General features: G+C 41.6%; 1 protein-coding gene across 1 annotated transcript in view; it reads right to left on the reverse strand.

The window, feature by feature from the left end:
- RCL1 (RNA terminal phosphate cyclase like 1) overlaps positions 1-12,809 on the reverse strand; it is a 60,679-nt gene extending 47,870 nt beyond the window's left edge. Inside the window, 1 exon segment of the mRNA XM_047767686.1 lies at positions 12,465-12,809. Within this exon segment, the coding sequence (XP_047623642.1) occupies positions 12,465-12,600 (136 nt within the window). The 5' untranslated portion in view covers positions 12,601-12,809.
- Between the last annotated feature and the right edge of the window lie 5,785 nt (positions 12,810-18,594).

Consider the following 18,594-nt stretch of genomic DNA (forward strand, 5'->3'; position numbering starts at 1 on the left):
TGCAATACTTAAACCTAGAATACATAAATTATGACATCTTAGTAAAATGAGACAGTAATGAAAATCCACAAACTATTACTGCTACAACAGAGATGAATCTCACAATCACAACACAGAATTAAAGCTACACACACATAAAATGCATACTCTATGACTCCACCTATATAAATATGGTTAATACTTTAGAAACATATCTATGGTACAAAAAGTTAATTTACTGTTTATGCTGGGGTGTGGAAGGAAACGGCATGACTGGAAACAAGCATGAGAGGGGTTTTGTTGGTTTCTGGTCATGCTTCATCTCCTGACATGGGTTCATAGCTACATGGGTATATCTACCTAGTGGATATTCACTACAATGAACAAAATTAACAATCGACAGAAAAGCTATCTTACAATTAAGCAAGAGGATTTCACAGCCTTCAATTTGACCCCACATTCCCATTTTTTTTAAGCATAATTTTTTTTTCTTTTGAGGGCCACACCTGAGGCATATGGAAGTTCCCAGGCTAAGGGTCGAATTGACACTGCAGCTGCCTGCCTATGCCACAGCAACGCGGGATCTGACAAACATCTGTGACCTACACCCCAACTTGCAGCAATACTGAACCACAATGGGAAATCCTAAAAAGCATAATTTTTTAGTCTACCAATTCCACATCTAGAACTCTACCTTACAGAAACAGAAATATGCTAGAATATATGTATAAAATTTTTTTACTGCTGCTTTACTTGTAACACTAAATATTACTCTTTTTTGTCCATACTGTCCAGTTTTTCTCAATATTTCATTTTGCTTATATAAAAATTTGTAAAAGAAGTTAAATCAAAGGAAAACTTAATTCTCTGATTTATGCTGTTTGACCACCTTCAAGATTCCTATTAATATCCAAGCCCTTTGGTTCTAGTCCTTTTCTTCAAATACTTAGGGAGGAATTAGCCTCTCTTAACCCTAATGCACTAGAGTATTTCTTCCACTTCAGAAAATTATTAAAGACAGAGAAGGACAACATTATATAATAATAAAAGAGTCAATCCATTAAGACAGAGCAAGCCCAGATACACCAAACAACAAAGCTGCAAAATATATGAGGATAAAACTGTTCAAACTCAAAGGATACAGACAATCCACAATTACACTTGGAAATTTCAATACCCCTTTCTCAATAATCAGTAGGACAACTAGACAAAAAATCAGCAAAGACAGAGAACAATGCCATCAACCAACAGGATCTAAGCAACACTTACAGAACACCTAACTCACAAGAGCAGAATATACATTATTTCCAAGAGCCCATGGAACATATAGCAAGACAGACCAAATTGGGGGCCATTAAAAAAACCTCAAGAAATTTAAAGTAATTGAAATCACACAGATAGTATTCGCCAAACATAATGGAATCAAACTGAAATCAATAACAAAAAGATAACATGAAAATATACCCACACTTGGAAAAAAAAAAAACACACATATATAACCCATGGATCAAAAAGTAAGTCATAAAGGTAAGAAACACACTGAACTGAATGAAAATTAAAATATGACATATCAAAATCTGTGGGACACAGCTAGAGCAGTGTTGAGAGAAGTTTACTGCACTAAATGCCTACATTAAAAGAGAAAAAAAAGGGGGAGTTCCTGAGGTGGTGCAGCAGGTTAAGATTTCAAATAATCTGTTTCACCTCAACATAAATAAACCCAAAGCAAGTGAAGGAAATAATAAAAATAAGAGCATAAACAGATGAAGCTGAAAACAGAAATATAGAGAAAAATCAATGAAACACGATAAATAATATGATGAACCTTGAGCAAGACTGAAAAAAAAAGATAACAAATCACTAGTATTAGAAATGAAACAGGGAATATCACTTCAGATCCTGCAGACATCAAAAGGATAACAAGGGAATACTGTGAACTCTACAGACATAAATTCAACAATTCAGATAAAATGGACCACTTCTCCAAAAAACTAATTATCACAATTCACCAAATGAAACTGATACTTTAAATAACCTATAACCATTAAGGAAATTGAAAGAATATTTTCTAAAACTCAAAAAAATAACCTATAACCATTAAGGAAATTGAAAGAATATTTTCTAAAACTCAAAAAAAAAAAAAGAAATCTCTAAACTTTTACGGTTTCATTAGAGAAGTCAAACAAATGTTTAAGAACTAAAATCAATTATCTCCTATAAAATAGAAGAGGAAACAGTTTCTAATTCATTTTAAGCAAGTATTATTCTAGTTTAAAATTCCAAAACCACAAGTTCTCTCTGTGGCACAAGGGGATCGACAGTGTCTCTGAAATGCTGGGACACTGGTTGGATACCTGGCCCAGCATGAGGAACTCCATGTGTCTGGGGGTGTTCAAAAAAGAAAAAAAAAAAAAAAAAAACTAAAACCTGACTAAGAATACAAAATAGAAAACTACAAATCAATATCATATATAAGAACATACCTCCAAACCCTTAATAAATGTTTGCAAATAAAATTCAGAAACGTTATAGAAAGAATTACACACCATTACCTAGTGGGGTTTATTCCAGGAATGCAAGGCTGGTTCAATATTTAAAGGTCAATCAATGCAATACACCATATTTACAGACTAAAGGAAAAAAAAAAAAAAACATAAGCACATCAATTGATAGAGAAAAGACATTTGACAAAATACAACACTCATTCACCAAAAAAAAAAAAATCTGACTAGGAACCATGAGGTTGCAGGTTTGATCCCTGGCCTTGCTCAGTGGGTTAAGGATCTGGAGTTGCCCCAAGCTGTGGTGTACGTCACAGTCGAGGCTCAGATCCCGAGGTGTAGGCTGGCAGCTGTAGCTCCGATTGGACGCCTAGCCTGGGAACCTCCATATGTCTCAGATGTGGCCCTAAAAAAAAAAAAAAAAAAAAGCCACAAAAAACACAACTCTCAGAAAAACAGGAATAAAAAAGGAACTTCCTCACCTTGATAAAAAGCATCTAAAAAAATACATAGCTAATGTGACACTTTGTGGCAAAACACTGGACACTTTCTCCCTGTGACAGGGAACAAGTAAGGAGGTTTGCTTTCATTACTCTTATTTAATATAGTGCTAAATGTCCTACCCAGTGCAATATGAAGGAAATAAAAAGCATAAAGTTCAGAAAAGAAGAAATAAAACTGTTCCTATTTGCAGATGACATGACTGTCTACTAAAAAAATCCCAAAGAGTCTACTTAAAAAAAAAAAAAACCCTATAAGTAAATTCAATGAGGTTGCAGGACCACAAGATACACATCCCCCCAAAATGTATTTCTATACACTATCAATGAACACATGGAGACCAAAATTTAAAATAACATATCATTGATAATTGCTCAAAGAAGTGAGACATTAAGGTGTAAATTAACAAAACATGTACAGGACTTATGAAAGAAAACAAAGACCTAAATAGAGTGATATACTATGTTTATGGATTAGAAGATTCAATACAGTAAAGATGATCATACAGGTTTAACACAATTATCATACAGATTTAACACAACTCCTAGCAAAATCCTAACAAGATTTTTTTATAGATATAGACAAGATTATTCTAAACTTATATGAAAAGGTAAAGGAACTAGAACAGCTAAACAATCATGAAAAATAAGAGTAAGGTTGGAGAGATCAGCCTAACCCATTTCGAAACTTAACTATATAAGTACAGCAATCAAGATAGTGTGGTTAGAGTTCCTGTCGTGGTGGAAAGGAAACGAATCCAACCAGGAACTATGAGGTTGCAGGTTCGATCCCTGGCTTCACTCAGTGGGTTGAGGATCTGGTGTTGCCATGAGCTGTGGTATAGGCTGGCAGCTGCAATTCCAATTAGACCCCTAGCCTGGGAACCTCCACATGCCGCAGGTGCGGCCCTCAAAAAACAAAAGAAAAGGAAAAAAGAAGATAGTGTGGTATTGGAGTTCCTATTGTGGCTCAGCAGTAAGGAACCCAACTAGTATCTATGAGGATTCGGGTTCAATCCCTGGCCTAGCTCACTGGGTCAAGGATCCAGCATTGCTCTGAGCTGTGGTATCAGTTGTAGATGCACATCAATTGATAGAGAAAAGACATTTGACAAAATACAACACTCATTCACCAAAAAAAAAAAAAATCTGACTAGGAACCATGACAAAGGCTGGCAGCCGAAGCTCCAATTTGACCCCTAGCCTGGGAACTTCCGAATGCTATGGGAGTGACCCTAATAAGAAAAAAATTTTTTAAAGATAGTGTGGAAGTTCCTGTCATGGCGCAGTGGAAACAAATCCGACTAGTATCCATGAGGGTGCAGGTTCGATTCCTGGCCTCATTCAGTGGGTTAAGGATCTGGCGTTGCCGTGAGCTGTGGTGTAGGTCACAGATGCGGCTCAGATTCCGAGTTGCTGTAGTTCTGGTGTAGGCCGGCGGCTACAGCTCCTATTAGATCCCTAGCCTGGGAGCCTTCATATGCCATGGGTGCGGCCCTAAGACAACAAAAGACAAAAGACAAAAAAAAGATAGACATATAGATCAGTGGAACAGAGTAGAGAACCCAGTAAGAGACTCACAAAATATGTCCAACTGGTTTTTATAGAGGTGCAAAAGTGATTTAATGGAAGAAAGATAGCCATCATAACAAATGGTGCTATAGCAGCTGCACATCCATAGGCCAAAAAATGAAAATCAACCAAAGTTTTAAATCTCACAGAAAATTAACTTAAATATTAAATGCAAAACTATAAAACTTTATAGAGAAAAAAAAGGAAATCTTCAGGATCTAGGGCTAGGCAACAGTTCTTAAATTTAACACTAAAAACACAAGCAATAAAAGAAGAATTTGATTAATTTTACTTCATTAAAATTAAAATGTTGGGAGTTCCTTGTGGTAGCTCAGTGGTTAACGAACCTAACATCCATGAGGACACAGGTTCAACCCATGGCCTCGTTCAGTGGGTTAAGGATCTGGCATTGCCGTGAGGTGTGGTGTAGGTCGCAGACGCAGCTCAGATCCCCAGTTGCCATGGCTCTGATGTAGGCCAGTGGCTACAGCTCCAATTGAACCCCTGGCCTGGGAATCTCCACATGCTGAGAGTGTGGCCCTAAAAGACAAAAACAAAAAACAAAAAAAAAACAGAAATTAAAATGTTTTCAGGAGTTCCCATTATGGTGCAGCAGAAATGAATCTGACTAGTATCCATGAGGATGCAGGTTCAATCCCTGGCCTTGCTCAGTGGGGTGAGGATTTGGCATTGCCATAAGCTGTGGTGTAGGTCAAAGACACGGCTCAGATCCCACACTGCTGTGGCTGTGGAGCATGGCCGGCAGCTGTAGCTCCAATTCGACCCCTAGCCTGGGAACTTCCGTATGTCATGGGTATGGCCCAAAAAGGAAAAAAAAATTTAAATGTCTCCTGCAAAAGACCATGCTAGGAGAATGAAAAGATAAGCTACAGAGTGGGTAGGAAACCACATATTTGACAAAGGACTAAAGATGTAAAGAACTCTCAAAACAACAAAAAACAAACAATCCTACTAGAAACTGGGCAAAAGACATGAAAAGTTATTCAACATCATTAGCCATTAAAAGTGGGCAAGTTAAACTACACAAAAGCACTACACACTAATCAGAATGGGTAAAATTAAAAATAGTGACAACACCAAAAATGCTGACAAGGATGTGGAGAAAACTAAATCGGTCCTACATTGTTGGTAGGAACATAAAATGAAAAGGCCATATTGGAAAACAGTTTGACAGTCCCTTAAACAAACAAATTTCCATAAAACCCAGCAACTGCCCTCCTGGGCATTTGTCCCAGAGAAAGAGAAGATTTATATCCACATAAAAACCTGTATATGAATTTTTATAGAAGCCTTATTCATAATAGCCAAAAAGCTCGAAACTGTGATACTTTCATACCATGAAATATTACTCAGTGAAAAAAAGGAATGACCTTGATAAAAACAATAACTTGGTTAAATTTCCAGAGAATCATGCTGAATGAAATGTCAACTGCAAAAGGTTACTTATTGTATGATTCCATTTATATGATGTTCTTCAAATGACAAAATTACAGATTAGTGATTGCCAATGGTTAGGGAGTGGGTTGGGAAAGAAGAGTAGTGGATGTGGCTATAAAAGGGCAACCTAAGAAATCCTTGTGGTTTTCACTCTTATCAACGTCAATACCCCGGTTTTGATGTTGCACTAAAGTTTTTCCAGATGCTACCACTGGGGTAAAATGGATAAAGTGTAAAAAGGATCCCTCTGTATCATTTATTACAACTGCATGTGAATCTACAAAGATCTCAAAATAAAAAATTTACTATTTAAAAAAAGATGGTGCAAGTTTCACCTGGAATAGCATTTTGTAGCTTCTAAGCAAAAGCATATCTTAAAATAGGCCATTTAGACCAGCATTTGTCTTTAAAAGAAGAATAGCTTGTTTTGATAATCATCATATGGAAGCAAACTTTAACAGTTAATAGAAGCATGAGAGGGCAGGTTCCTAATCAAGAAAACATTTCATTTGCACTTATCATTAGTATAGTCATCAGGCCTTCCTCAACTTAAGTTATCCACAACTTTGAGTCCCAAACCATATTCAAATAAATATAGGCACATCCTTGTGGTATAACAAGAAATATATCTGGTCTTTGTTCCTGGCACAGAGCTCCTAAAACCCTTGAAGTTACACTGTGACAGGAGTGTCTTTTAAAAGTTATTCATACAGAGCAACACCCCACCCCACCTTTTTTTTTTAAGGGCCACACCTGTGGCATATGGAAGTTACCAGGCTGGGGTGGAATCAGACCTACAGCTGCCAGCCTACACCACAACCATGCCAATATCAAGCAGAGCCACATCTGCAACCTATGCCCTGGCTTGTGGCAACACGGGATCCTTAACCCACTGAACAAGGCCAGGAATCAAACTCTCATCTTCATGGACAGTAGTCAGGTTCTTAACCCACTGAGCCACAATGGGAACTCCACATAGAGTTCTTTTTTTTTTTTTAATTATTTATTATTATTTTTTTCCCACTGTACAGCAAGGAGTGAAATGAGCCAGAAAGACAAAGACAAATACCATATGATATCACTTATAACTGGAATCTAATATCCAGCACAAATGAACATCTCCTCAGAAAAGAAAATCATGGACTTGGAGAAGAGACTTGTGGCTGCCTGATGGGAGGGGGAGGGAGTGGGAGGGATCGGGAGTTTGGGCTTATCAGACACAACTTAGAATAGATTTACAAGGAGATCCTGCTGAATAGCATTGAGAACTTTGTCTAGAGACTCATGTTGCAACAGAAGAAAGGCTGGGGGAAAAATGTAATTGTAATGTATACATGTAAGGATAACCTGACCCCCCCTTGCAACATGGATGGAGCTAGAGAACCTCATACTGAGTGAAATGAGCCAGATAGAGTTCTTTTTGAACTACAACGGGAACTCCAGAGCCGCTTTTGAGCACACCCAGAGTTTTTGCTATGCAGTGACTTAGGGTGGAGCCTCTAGACAGCCTCATAATGGGGCTGGTAACCAAAAAGACCAACTGGCTAAAGGGTTAGAACTTTTAGCCCTACCCACTGACCTTTGCTAAGGGGACGGGGGTGGGGGATGTGCCTGGAAATTAAGCCCTATAAAAACTTTTGAACAGGAGAAAACTTACAGGTTGGTAAAGAAATCCACATTCTGGGAGAGGAACAAACCCCTATTCCACAGGACAGAAGTTCTTACTTCAGGACCCTTTTGGGCCTGCCCCTATGTACCTCTTCATCTGGCTGTTCATCTTTATCCTTTATTATTAACCTGAGCTTCATAAGGCATTTTATCACACCCCAGGAAGTGGTCTGGGAGCCCCCAATTTATAGCTGGTTGGTCTGAAGTATGATTGGCCTGGACTTGAGACTGAGACTTATGCTTGGCATCTAAGTGGTCAGAGGGGAGTCTTGTAGGATTGAGTCTTTAACCTGTGGGATTTGATGCTATCACCATGTGGATAGTGAGAATTGAGTTAAATTTGTAGGACACCCAGTGACTGTCCACTGAGAATTGGAGAATTCCTTGGTGTGGGGAGAAAAACCCACACATCTGGTGTCAGAAGAATTCAGACTAGAGGAGAATAGTTTTCCTTCACAATCCTTCTTTTAGAAGATCTAATTCATGAACAGTCAGATTTATCCCCAAAACGACATATCAGTTTGACAAAAGGTGTTTCACCTTTAGGAACGTCTATGTGGCATGTTTCCTTGGCACTTTTTTTTTTTTTTTTTTTACGGCCTCACCTGCAGCTTATGGAAGTTGCCAGGCTAGGGGTCAAATCAGAGCTGCAGTTGCCAGCCTACACAACAGCTGGATCCTCAACCCACCAAACGAGACCAAGGATCAAACCCCCATCTTCATGGATACTAGCAGGGTTCTTAACTCGATGATGGGAAATCCAACCTTGGCACATTTTAAAGGATTCTTTTCATTAAAATTCCACTTACTCCTCCTTTTTCAGAATTTTACCTGCTTAAGCCACGTGCAGCACTCCCCTAGGACCAAATAATTCTTCTCCAGTTTCACAGTGGAGGCAGGGAGGCTCATGTGACCTGTTCAGAGACTTGCGTAGTAGCAGTCCCTCATCCTAACTGCTAAGTCCATCATTTTGGAATTTCCACTTTAAAAAAATTATCATTCTTGTGGAATTCTTTCCATGTGGACCTCACCTTACCCAGAAAACATTAACTCAAAAGAACTCCACAAGATCCAGTCCTCATGAAATCCAGAAACAGAGGCATTTCAACAGCTGCTTTATAATATGAGGGACACTCCAGTCCACCAACCAGTCAGATGGGACACTAGGCCTTTTGGGCTGGAGTTGGCTGCCATCTGTTTCCGGCTCTGTCATTCTGTAGATAATTCAATTTCACCAGCTATCTTACTTAACTATGTCTTCCCTTTTTTACCTTCAGTAAAAGAGCAACAACAACAAAAAATTGTATTTCCTCCTCAATGATGGAAAGAGTCTATCAAGACAATACACTTGTTCATGTTCCTCAAAAGTGAAGTAAAAATTACATGTGTAGCTGTATAATTAATAAAAACCATTCCAGAGTAATCTTTTGGGATTCAAATTCTTATTCTTATAATCCCTCTTTCAAAGGAGATATTTTCATTTAAGAGATTAGCAAAGCTGTCTGAAGTCACAAAGTTTGACCTGTGTCTTATCCTCTTCTCAATCTTTACATAGTTTGCTTGGTACCTCCAAGCTGCCATTCCCAAACCATTAGGCATATGAGAAAAAGAAAAAACTTAAGTCCGCAGGCCAGGGTTTTTCAACATTGGCACTGATATTTTGGACAGAATACTTCTTTGTGTGGGGAGCTGTCCAGTGCACTGTAGGATGTTTGGCAGTATCCCTGGGCTCCACCTACCAGATGCCAGGAACAGCCTCCCAGTTGTGACAACCAAAAATGTCTCCAAACACTACCAAGTATCCCCTGGGGAGCAAAACTACCCCCGATTAAGAATCACTACGTTATACATATAACACAAATATTGTGAAGTCATCACCTAAAAAGAAACCTTTAGACTGAAAAGAAGACAGAGAAGGCATAATTCTCTTTAAATATCTCAAAGGTTTCCATATAGAATCAGGAACAGATTTCGAGTGCCAGAGAGCAGAACCGTACCCAGTGGGCAGAAGTTGCGTAGTAATAAAAGCAGGTAACATTTACTCTTCCTATACTCCAGGCATGTTCAGTGCATTCTCAAGTGTTATTTCATTTAATCCTCACAATAACCCTCTTAAGTCAGTAGTACTGGCCTCACTTTACAGATAAAAAAATGAGACTCAAGAGGCCCAATAGCTAAAAGCAAAAGCAGAACTAGGTCTCAAACCCAGACTAACACTGAGCCCAAGCTCTTAACTCACAACCATGACATTAGGAAAAATTTTACCTCTATGTAATGAAGAAAATGAACTTTTTGACTTAAAAGCTGTTTCTTTCACCAACAATGCTTCCCACAGCCACTATCTGAAACTCATTTGTTACGCTCAGAAGATCTAGAGACCCTTCCCTCACAAACTCTGGAGAAGCCTCTGCTCTAACTCTGCTGAGCCCCTTCACAACTTCCTACTTCAAGTTACTCAAGCTACTATTTGCAGCTCCTCCTTAGAAAGCTCCTTGAAAGTGGAGCAAATAGCTTCTCACCTTTATACTTCCACAAAGCCTTGCACAACCTTTTCTGAATGACTGTTCCAGAGGCACCACTCCACCCTTCAAAGCTCACACCAGGTGGGATATTTAAGCAAGCATCTTTGAGATATAATTGTTGCACTTGAGCTGAAGATTTTATTGGAAATGCTGAGTTTTTTCCAACTCTCAGAATCTGAGTCAGGAAGAGTCAGAAAGGGGTAGATGACAAGTAAGACAGTCTGTTGGCTATGTCTCCAGTCAAGCTGCCACAGACTCATTTGACTATGACGATGTATCATGTTAGGGGCTACATGTATTTATGTATATGTGTGCAGGTATATACACTTACATAGATATGTATACAGATACACATATATGCATCTATGAATGTATGTATACACATATATCTCAGTTCCTCTTTAAGAAATTAAGCAAACGTCTATGGTGTTTCTGAGGACTTGAATCCAGCACAATGAGATCTAAATAAGAGATCTTTTCCCCCTTGTATATTAATAACGCAAGGCAAATAAGGCTATACATAGTGCTTCTCATAAAACACCAACACATCTGCCAACCAGTACTACCTTCCCCAGGTACCAGTGTCTGGCATCTTTTCAAGAAAATCCCAAGTGGCCAAGCCCTGTTCATGTGTGTGTCAGTGACGAGATGCTCACAAGCAGTGCAGGGGTGGGGGAAACAGGGAAACATTCTTTGTAATATGAAATATTAGGAGGCCACCTGTCAGGAGACAAACACTAAACTGTATCTATGGGTACTATATTTACATTAGAAATCTCTGGTCTCCCCTCTAAAGTACTTCTATTGATTTTGGGGAAAAAAGGAAAAAATAAAAAGCTATGCCCACTGTTCACAGAAGCAGAAGCCTGTCTTCTTACTATATCCAGCTAGTGTTGAGTTCTCTAGGCTAATGTGGGGGTGAAGGGGAGAGTTGGCCGGGAATGTCAGAGTAGAGCGATCAAGCAACTGCTTTGCCCAAGGGCTAGACTCAAAATATGGGCAAGAAATGTTGAGGGGAAGAGCACCTGGCCTAAATCATGCCAGCAGCCCCTCCTTAACTTCTTTAGTGTTTTTGAGCAATACATTGAGGGCAGTAATGACAGTGTACCACAAGCCTCACCTACTGTCACCAGGTTCCTCTCCACAGTACACAGGTTCATCTGGTTCTTTCCTTTCCAACCTTCTATCTCCATAAATAACAAGGCATTTTCCCCTTATGTGCAACTAATCAGCATTTAAGAGAGGCAGAAACATAAACGTCCAGAAAATGCATTCAGAGAGATGATGAAATATGCAGGGACCAATACAAAATCAAACACATCAACAGGATCCAGAAAGCTTGCAGGACCAAAAATAAGCCCTCTCTTCCTTCAATTTGCAGATAGGTTTTGTTTTGTTTTTTCCTTTTTTGCTTTAACTTATTTTACCAATTTGGGATAACCAGGCAGAAGCTTTTAAATATATGTGTCATTCCAGGGGACCAGCTAAAACTCGGAGCCATTAACCTTGATGTGGGTTTAAATGGGGCCTTATTTTTTATCTATCTTTGTAGGGCAAAAATAGCTTGGAAGCCTGTAGTTTAGCGCTTGTCACCAACCCTTTACTAAAGTCAAGGCAATTAGGCCCATGACTGTTAAAAAATTTATTTCAAAGCTCTTGTCCTGCACACATCAATCTCAATCGCGGCTGAAAACAAAGAATTTTCTAAAATTCTTTAATCCACACCCAAGATGTGTGAGGGCAGCCGAGAAATCATGGCGACAGGGACAGCCAGTATCCAAGGGGGCAGCTGCTTCTGAGACCTGTTTTGGGACAGAGGACCGAACCAATCAGTGGTACTTTTCTCTCCAAATCTCTCTCCATCTTTACATCTGCCCATTCACCACATTTCGTTCCAACAAACTGCTTCTCTCCTTTAAAGATTTATGGCTGAGCAAGACCGACTGAAGACAAGTGAAGGGGCGATGCCTGGGATCTGCTGCAACACGTAAACCTGGGAAAACGTGTAGCTGTTTACTACCAGCGTGGGTAGACGCCACCGAGCACAGAGCGCAGCTGAGCGCACCCCTCAGGGCTCAACCCCTCCTCCCGCACAGCCTCTCGCGCGTTCCGGTGCGGGGGTGGGGGTGGGGGGTACAATCCATGAGCCCTCCCCCACGAGCCCGTAGGATCCGGAGGCTCCCCGCGCACCGGCCCCCTGGGCATTAGAGCCGTCTCTCTTCAGCTCAGCGCCCACCCTTAGCGCTCCCCAACCCCAGAGTTACCTCGAAGGCCTGGGTTGTCGTCTCTGGCCCGAATCTTTCGGATTTTGACGGGGCGCCCGCTCAAAGTGGAAAGGACCAGACGCTGGCGCAAGAAGTTGCAGCCCGTGTAGCTGAGGGAGTGCGCCTGGGTCGCCATGTGCACGCTCTCCGCAAAGGAGCGGGCGGCCGGGGCGAGGCGACTTTGGACGGGCGCGAGGGTCTTGACTCTCGGGGTGGCGCCGACAGCTGCTGTGGCGGCCCAGGTTCCCTCCCGCAGCCCCCGCAGCCCCCGGCGCGTCCACGTGGTTTGGAACAGGAAGACAGAGAGACGAGACACCGGGTCAGAGGGGAGTGGGGCGGAGCGGGTGACCGCCTCTCCGCCTCCCATCCCCGCTGGGGGCGGCCCCCCGAACCGGGCCACACTGCTATTGGCCCGTGCTGGATCAGGGCGGTGCCCACGCCGCGCAGCTATTGGCCCGTTTTGCAGCTGGGCGGTGCCCGGGCCCTGCTACTATTGGCTTGTGTTGGGGCTGGGCGTTGCCGGGGCCCCAGCAACAGTGCTCCGCGGGAGGAGCGCACTAGGCTGGCCAGTGAGCCTACGCACGGGAGCTCGCCTACCCCGCCAGTCTCCGAGGGTGTCTCCCGGCGTGGGGGCAATGGGAGGCGACCAACTGGGCTTGAGTGCCCTACTTCGTACCTGGTATTTAGCATCACCATTTACGGCAATCTCTGGGATGTGGATGGTATTATCTCCGCCCGTTTTCTTAACACAGAAGAAAACAGGATTGGCGCGCTTTACCCTGTTGCAAACACCGTACTGATTGCCCAGCCAGCGGCCCGTCCCCTCTCTCCCCGCTATAACCCTATGAGGTACTACCATTCCTGACCTGCACATGCGAAAAGATTCGAGAAACATTGCAAGGCTGACACTGCCAGCATGCACTGGAACCCGAGTCTTCCGACTCCTGGCCATTGTTTATGAGACACCAAGCTTTGCCTCTTTCACAGCGGTCTCTTCCTTTGCAGTCGCTGCCCTTACTGCCAAGTCAGGTCCTCCCATGCCACATGCCTCAAAATGAGTAGTTATACAACTTACACACACAAACACGCACCTCTTCTACTCCTGCACACCAAATCTTCCCAAAGATTGGATTATGTCTCTTCTCTGCTCAAAATCTTTAGTGATATGCAGTTAACAAATGACCACAAAGTTAAGCATCTGTTACCACAATAACGTTGGCTTCCAGCCATTTTTGGATAATATCACCAGATCATGAGTTCCAGAATACATGGAGGTAAAGAAGCTCTGGAAGGAGTGGGAGCTTGAGTAAGATTAAAGAAGGTAGCTAGCCCTATGTGGATAAGACAGCTACAAGGAACCCACTGAGAGATCTAAGCTCTTATAGGGTGACAGGTTATTAGAATTTAACAGAATCAGCCCTGAAATCCACTGAGGGAGGTAGGTAATCCATTTACATTATTGCCATTTTTTTGTGTAATCTTTTTAGGGCTGTACTCAGAGTGGCATATGGAAGTTCTCAGGCTAGGGTTGAATCAGAGCTGCAGCCTTAGACCTACGCCACAGCAACACTGGATCCAAGCCACATCTTTGACCTACGCCACAGCCACATTGCGGCAACACCAGATCCTTAACCCAGTGAGAGAGGCCAGGGTTCAACCCACACCCTCAGGGATAGTAGTCAAGTTATTAACCTGCTGAGCCACAACAGGAACTCCCTACTGACATTTACTGAGACTAATATTTAGGAAATAGAGTTGAAAGTTCCAAGACCTCTGAGGCCTCCCTTGAATCCTGCTGTGGGGGATACCAAAGCAAGGAGAGGAGCCACCACACCAGGTGGATTTTTTGTATATCATCTCATTTCAATTACTCAACAACTTTGAAAAGCCACTAATATCATCTGTAGCAAACCCTGTTGATGCCTTCTTTGTATTCTTCAACTCTTACTACTTTCAGTGCAAACCTGCTTAATTTTCTTTCAATAGCAGTTATATCTCTTTGAGTGTTTTTCCCACTTGGGTGGAACTCAGTAGGCCAGGGGTGCTGGAGAATTAATGTCCCACGCCCTAGAATCCTCAGTGAATTGAGGAGTTGATGGATTCCAGTTCCCTAAACCCTTGGTGAGATAGCTCTGAGACTTAGATTCTACAGCGTTTCCCCAGAAGTTTTTTTTTTTTTTTTTAATTAAGGTATAGTTGATTTATGATATTGTGCCAATTTCTGCTATACAGCAAGTGACTCAGTCATATACGTATACATTCCTTTTTAAAATATTATTTTGCATCATGGTTCCCTAGAGGTTTTAAGCTCCAGTTGCCGACAGGAGTTACTTGCCTCATTAAGTACCTTTTACTGGCTTCCTTCCCTTCCCTGTATCCTTCCTAGCTCCCTTCTGATATTTCCTGGGATTAATTCCTATAAACTAATTTCGCCCAAATTATAGCGTCAGGGTCTTCTTCTGAACTACTCCAGTATAAATCCTGATTTTTAATATTTGAGAACTGAGGTGTAGAGAGAATAAAAGACTTGCATAAAGTGACTTAGCTGGTCAATGGCAGAACCAGAATAAAAACTACTTCTGCCTCCTTGTCACTGTCTGTCTCTCTGTCTCTCTCTCTTGTTGTATCTTTGGAACCCTGAATAAGAAGTCTGCTGACCATGAAGCTGCCATGCCAGAGAGACCGCACAGAAAGAGAGTGGCAGTTGTTCCAGCTGACAGCATCAACTGCCAGACGTGAGTTGAGGGAGATTTCAGATGATTCTAGTCCCCAGCTGGCCTCTTACAAATCTTTGGAGTCACCCTAACTGATACCATAGGAGCACAGATGAGCTACCCTCACTGAGACCTGCCCAAATTGCATATTCCTGAGCTAAATAAGGAATTAGCTTATTTTTATGGGTTCGGTGGTAGTTTGTTACACAGTAATGGATAACTGAAACTACATATCCCTAAATTCCCTTCCCTGCATAATTCTGGATTAGCAAGCCACAAGAAACATCTTACATGAGATGTGAAAGGCAAAAGTAAAGTTATAGCTGGAGTTCCTGTCGTTAACAAATTTGACTAGTATCCATGAGGATGCAGGTTCAATCCCTGGCCTCGCTCGTGGGTTAAGGATCCAGTGTTGCCATAAACTGTGGTATAGGTCGCAGACAGGGCTCGGATTTTGCATTGCTGTGACTGTGGCATAGGCCGCAGCTCCAGCTCCAATTTGACCCCTGGTCTGGGAACCTCCATATGCCTCAGGTGTAGTCCTAAAAAGGAAAAAAAAAAAAATGTAAAGTCACAGCCACATTTTTTTTATATCTGAAAGGTCACTGTATAGTACCACACTCTCTTGTAGTTCATATACTTAACATGTTGGCATGGAGCAGCAGCCAGGCCCATAGTTCCTACATCCCTGACCCAATCCTCCTTTAGCAACTCCGACTCCAGGCTAGGTGTACATTTACTTCCATGACAAAGGACAACATCTTCTGCTGGTCACTCACATCATTGAAATTGGAGGCCTGGAGTCAGTGAGAGACTGATGTAGGAACCAGCTCACCCTGCTGACTTTGGGCTCTATCACCAGATACAAGACAACAGCTGCATTAAAACTATGCAACCAGGAGTTCCCGTCGTGGCGCAGTGGTTAACGGATCCGACTAGGAACCATGAGGTTGCGGGTTCGAGCCCTGCCCTTGCTCAGTGGGTTAAGGATCCGGCATTGCCATGAGCTGTGGTGTAGGTCGCAGATGCGGCTCGGATCTCGCGTTGCTGTGGCTGGCAGCTACAGCTCTGACTCGACTCCTTTCCTGGGAACACCCATATGCCACGGGAGCAGCCCAAGAAATGGCAAAAAGACAAAAAAAAAAAACAAAAAAACTATGCAACCAGCCCCCACAACTGCATAACGTCAAATTCCTACAATGAAACTTTAGTGAGTAGTTCTGCTTTTTTTTATTGAAATCCAACTGGTACACAAGCTATTATTGAGAGCCTACTGAGATTAAGATTCTATGCTACCATGACTTGAAATAATGCATGTACTCCAATGTTCATTGCAGCACTATACGCAATAGCCAAGACATGGAAACAACCCAAATGTCCATCAACAGAGGACTGGATAAAGAAGATGTGGTACATATATGCAATGGAATATTACTCAGCCATTAAAAGGAAGGAAAGAAAGAACGGCATTTGCAGCAACATGGATGGACCTAGAAATTATCATGCTAAGTGAAGTTAGTCAGACAGTGAGATACCAACATCATATGCTGTCACTCACATGTGGAATCTTAAAAAAAAGGATACAATGAACTTCTTTGCAGAACAGATACTGACTCACAGACTTTGAAAAACTTATGTTTTCCAAAGGAGACAGATTGGAGGGTGGGGGGATGGGCTGGGGGTTGGGGATGGAAATGATAAAAATTGGGTTGTAATGATTGTTGTACAACTATAAATGTAATAAAATTAATTGAGTAATAAGAAAAAAGACTCTACGCTAAAGGCTCTACATACATGATCTCATTTGGTCCTCACACCAACTACCTCAAAAGTTTGATTATGATTACATACAAGTTTATGATAGAATTCTTTCTACTTTTGTGTCCTTTCAAATTGTCCATTACATTTTTTTTAAATCTGCCCATAAAATGTTCTTTCACACTAAATGAAAAATGACTTTGCCTTATGAGAGATTATACTTTGCCTTATAACCACTTCCATAAATACTTCCATTTAATAATAATAAAAATGTATTTGACTCAGCAATGATTTAAGGGCCAGAGTAGAAATGGATTCTTCCCAATCCATTCAGAAAGTTATTCAATTCCACACTTTCACTCATTCTGCTAATTTTATCATCTCCTTTGTTCAAATCATAATGGTTTTTGGACTTTCTGTGTGGCTCACAACATAATGGTTCTATGGGCTTCTTCTCACCTCAGCCTGGAACTAATGCTTACACTAGTCTAATTTTAGGATGAATTTGTGTGTCCAGTGATCCTATGGGATCTCATAATAACTATTCACAACTGCACTTATGCATATATATCTTTTTTTTTCTTTTTATAGCCACACCCACAGCATATGGAAGTTCCTAGAGAGGTCAAATTGGAGCTGTAGCTGCAGGCCTACACTGCAGTCACAGCAATACCAGATCAGAGCTGCATCTGCAACTAATGCCACAGCTGGTAGCAATGCCAGATCTATAACCCATTGAGGGAGGCCGAGGACTGAACCTGCATCCTCATAGACACTCTGTCGGGTTCTTAACCCACCAAGCCACGACAGGAACTCCTATATATCTTGTTATAACCTGTTTATGTGGCAGCCTTCCTAACAATACTTTGTGATCCAATAAGTATGAAGACTGTGTTCCATCATTTAGAGCAAAAATAGTGTGTCGTTTTTATTGTATGCCCAGTGCTAGGAGTAGGAGTTTAATAAGTATGGCTACAATTAATCAATTAATTGAAACACACATGCCCTAAATTAATAAACTCAAACAGTCTAAAACAGTGGTTCTCAGACTTCCCGTTTTGGCTCAACAAAAATGAACCTGACTAGTATCCATGAGGATGAGGGTTCAATTCCTGGCCCCACTCAGAGGGTTAAGGATCTGGTGTTGCCCTGAGCTGTGGTGTAGGTCACAGACTTGGATAGGATCCCACATTGCTGTGGCTGTGGCATAAGCTGGCAGCTGTAGCTCTAACTTGACCCTTAGCCTGGGAACTTCCATATGCCACACCTGCAGCCTTAAAAAGTGGAAAAAAATATACAAACTCTTCAATATTTCCTTCAATAGGCAGATCCTAAATAACTCTCCTTTTAGTGTGTTGAGTGTGGTTGAACTTAGTGACTCATTTCTTTTTTTGGCTTTTTTTTTTTTTTTTTTTTGCTTTTTAAGGCTGCACTTGCAGCACATGGAGGTTCCCAGCCTAGGGGTCAAATTGGAGCTACAGCTGCCAGCCTACGCCACAGCCACAGCAATGTCAGATCTGAGCTGTGTCTTCGAGCCACACCACAGCTCACGGCAACTCTGGATCCTTAACCCACTGACTGAGGCCAGGGATCAAACCCACATCCTCATGGATCCTAGTCAGATTTGTTCTGCTGCACCACCACTCCTTTTTTTTTCT

This window comes from Phacochoerus africanus, chromosome 2, assembly GCF_016906955.1.
Source record: "Phacochoerus africanus isolate WHEZ1 chromosome 2, ROS_Pafr_v1, whole genome shotgun sequence".
NCBI lineage: Eukaryota > Metazoa > Chordata > Mammalia > Artiodactyla > Suidae > Phacochoerus > Phacochoerus africanus.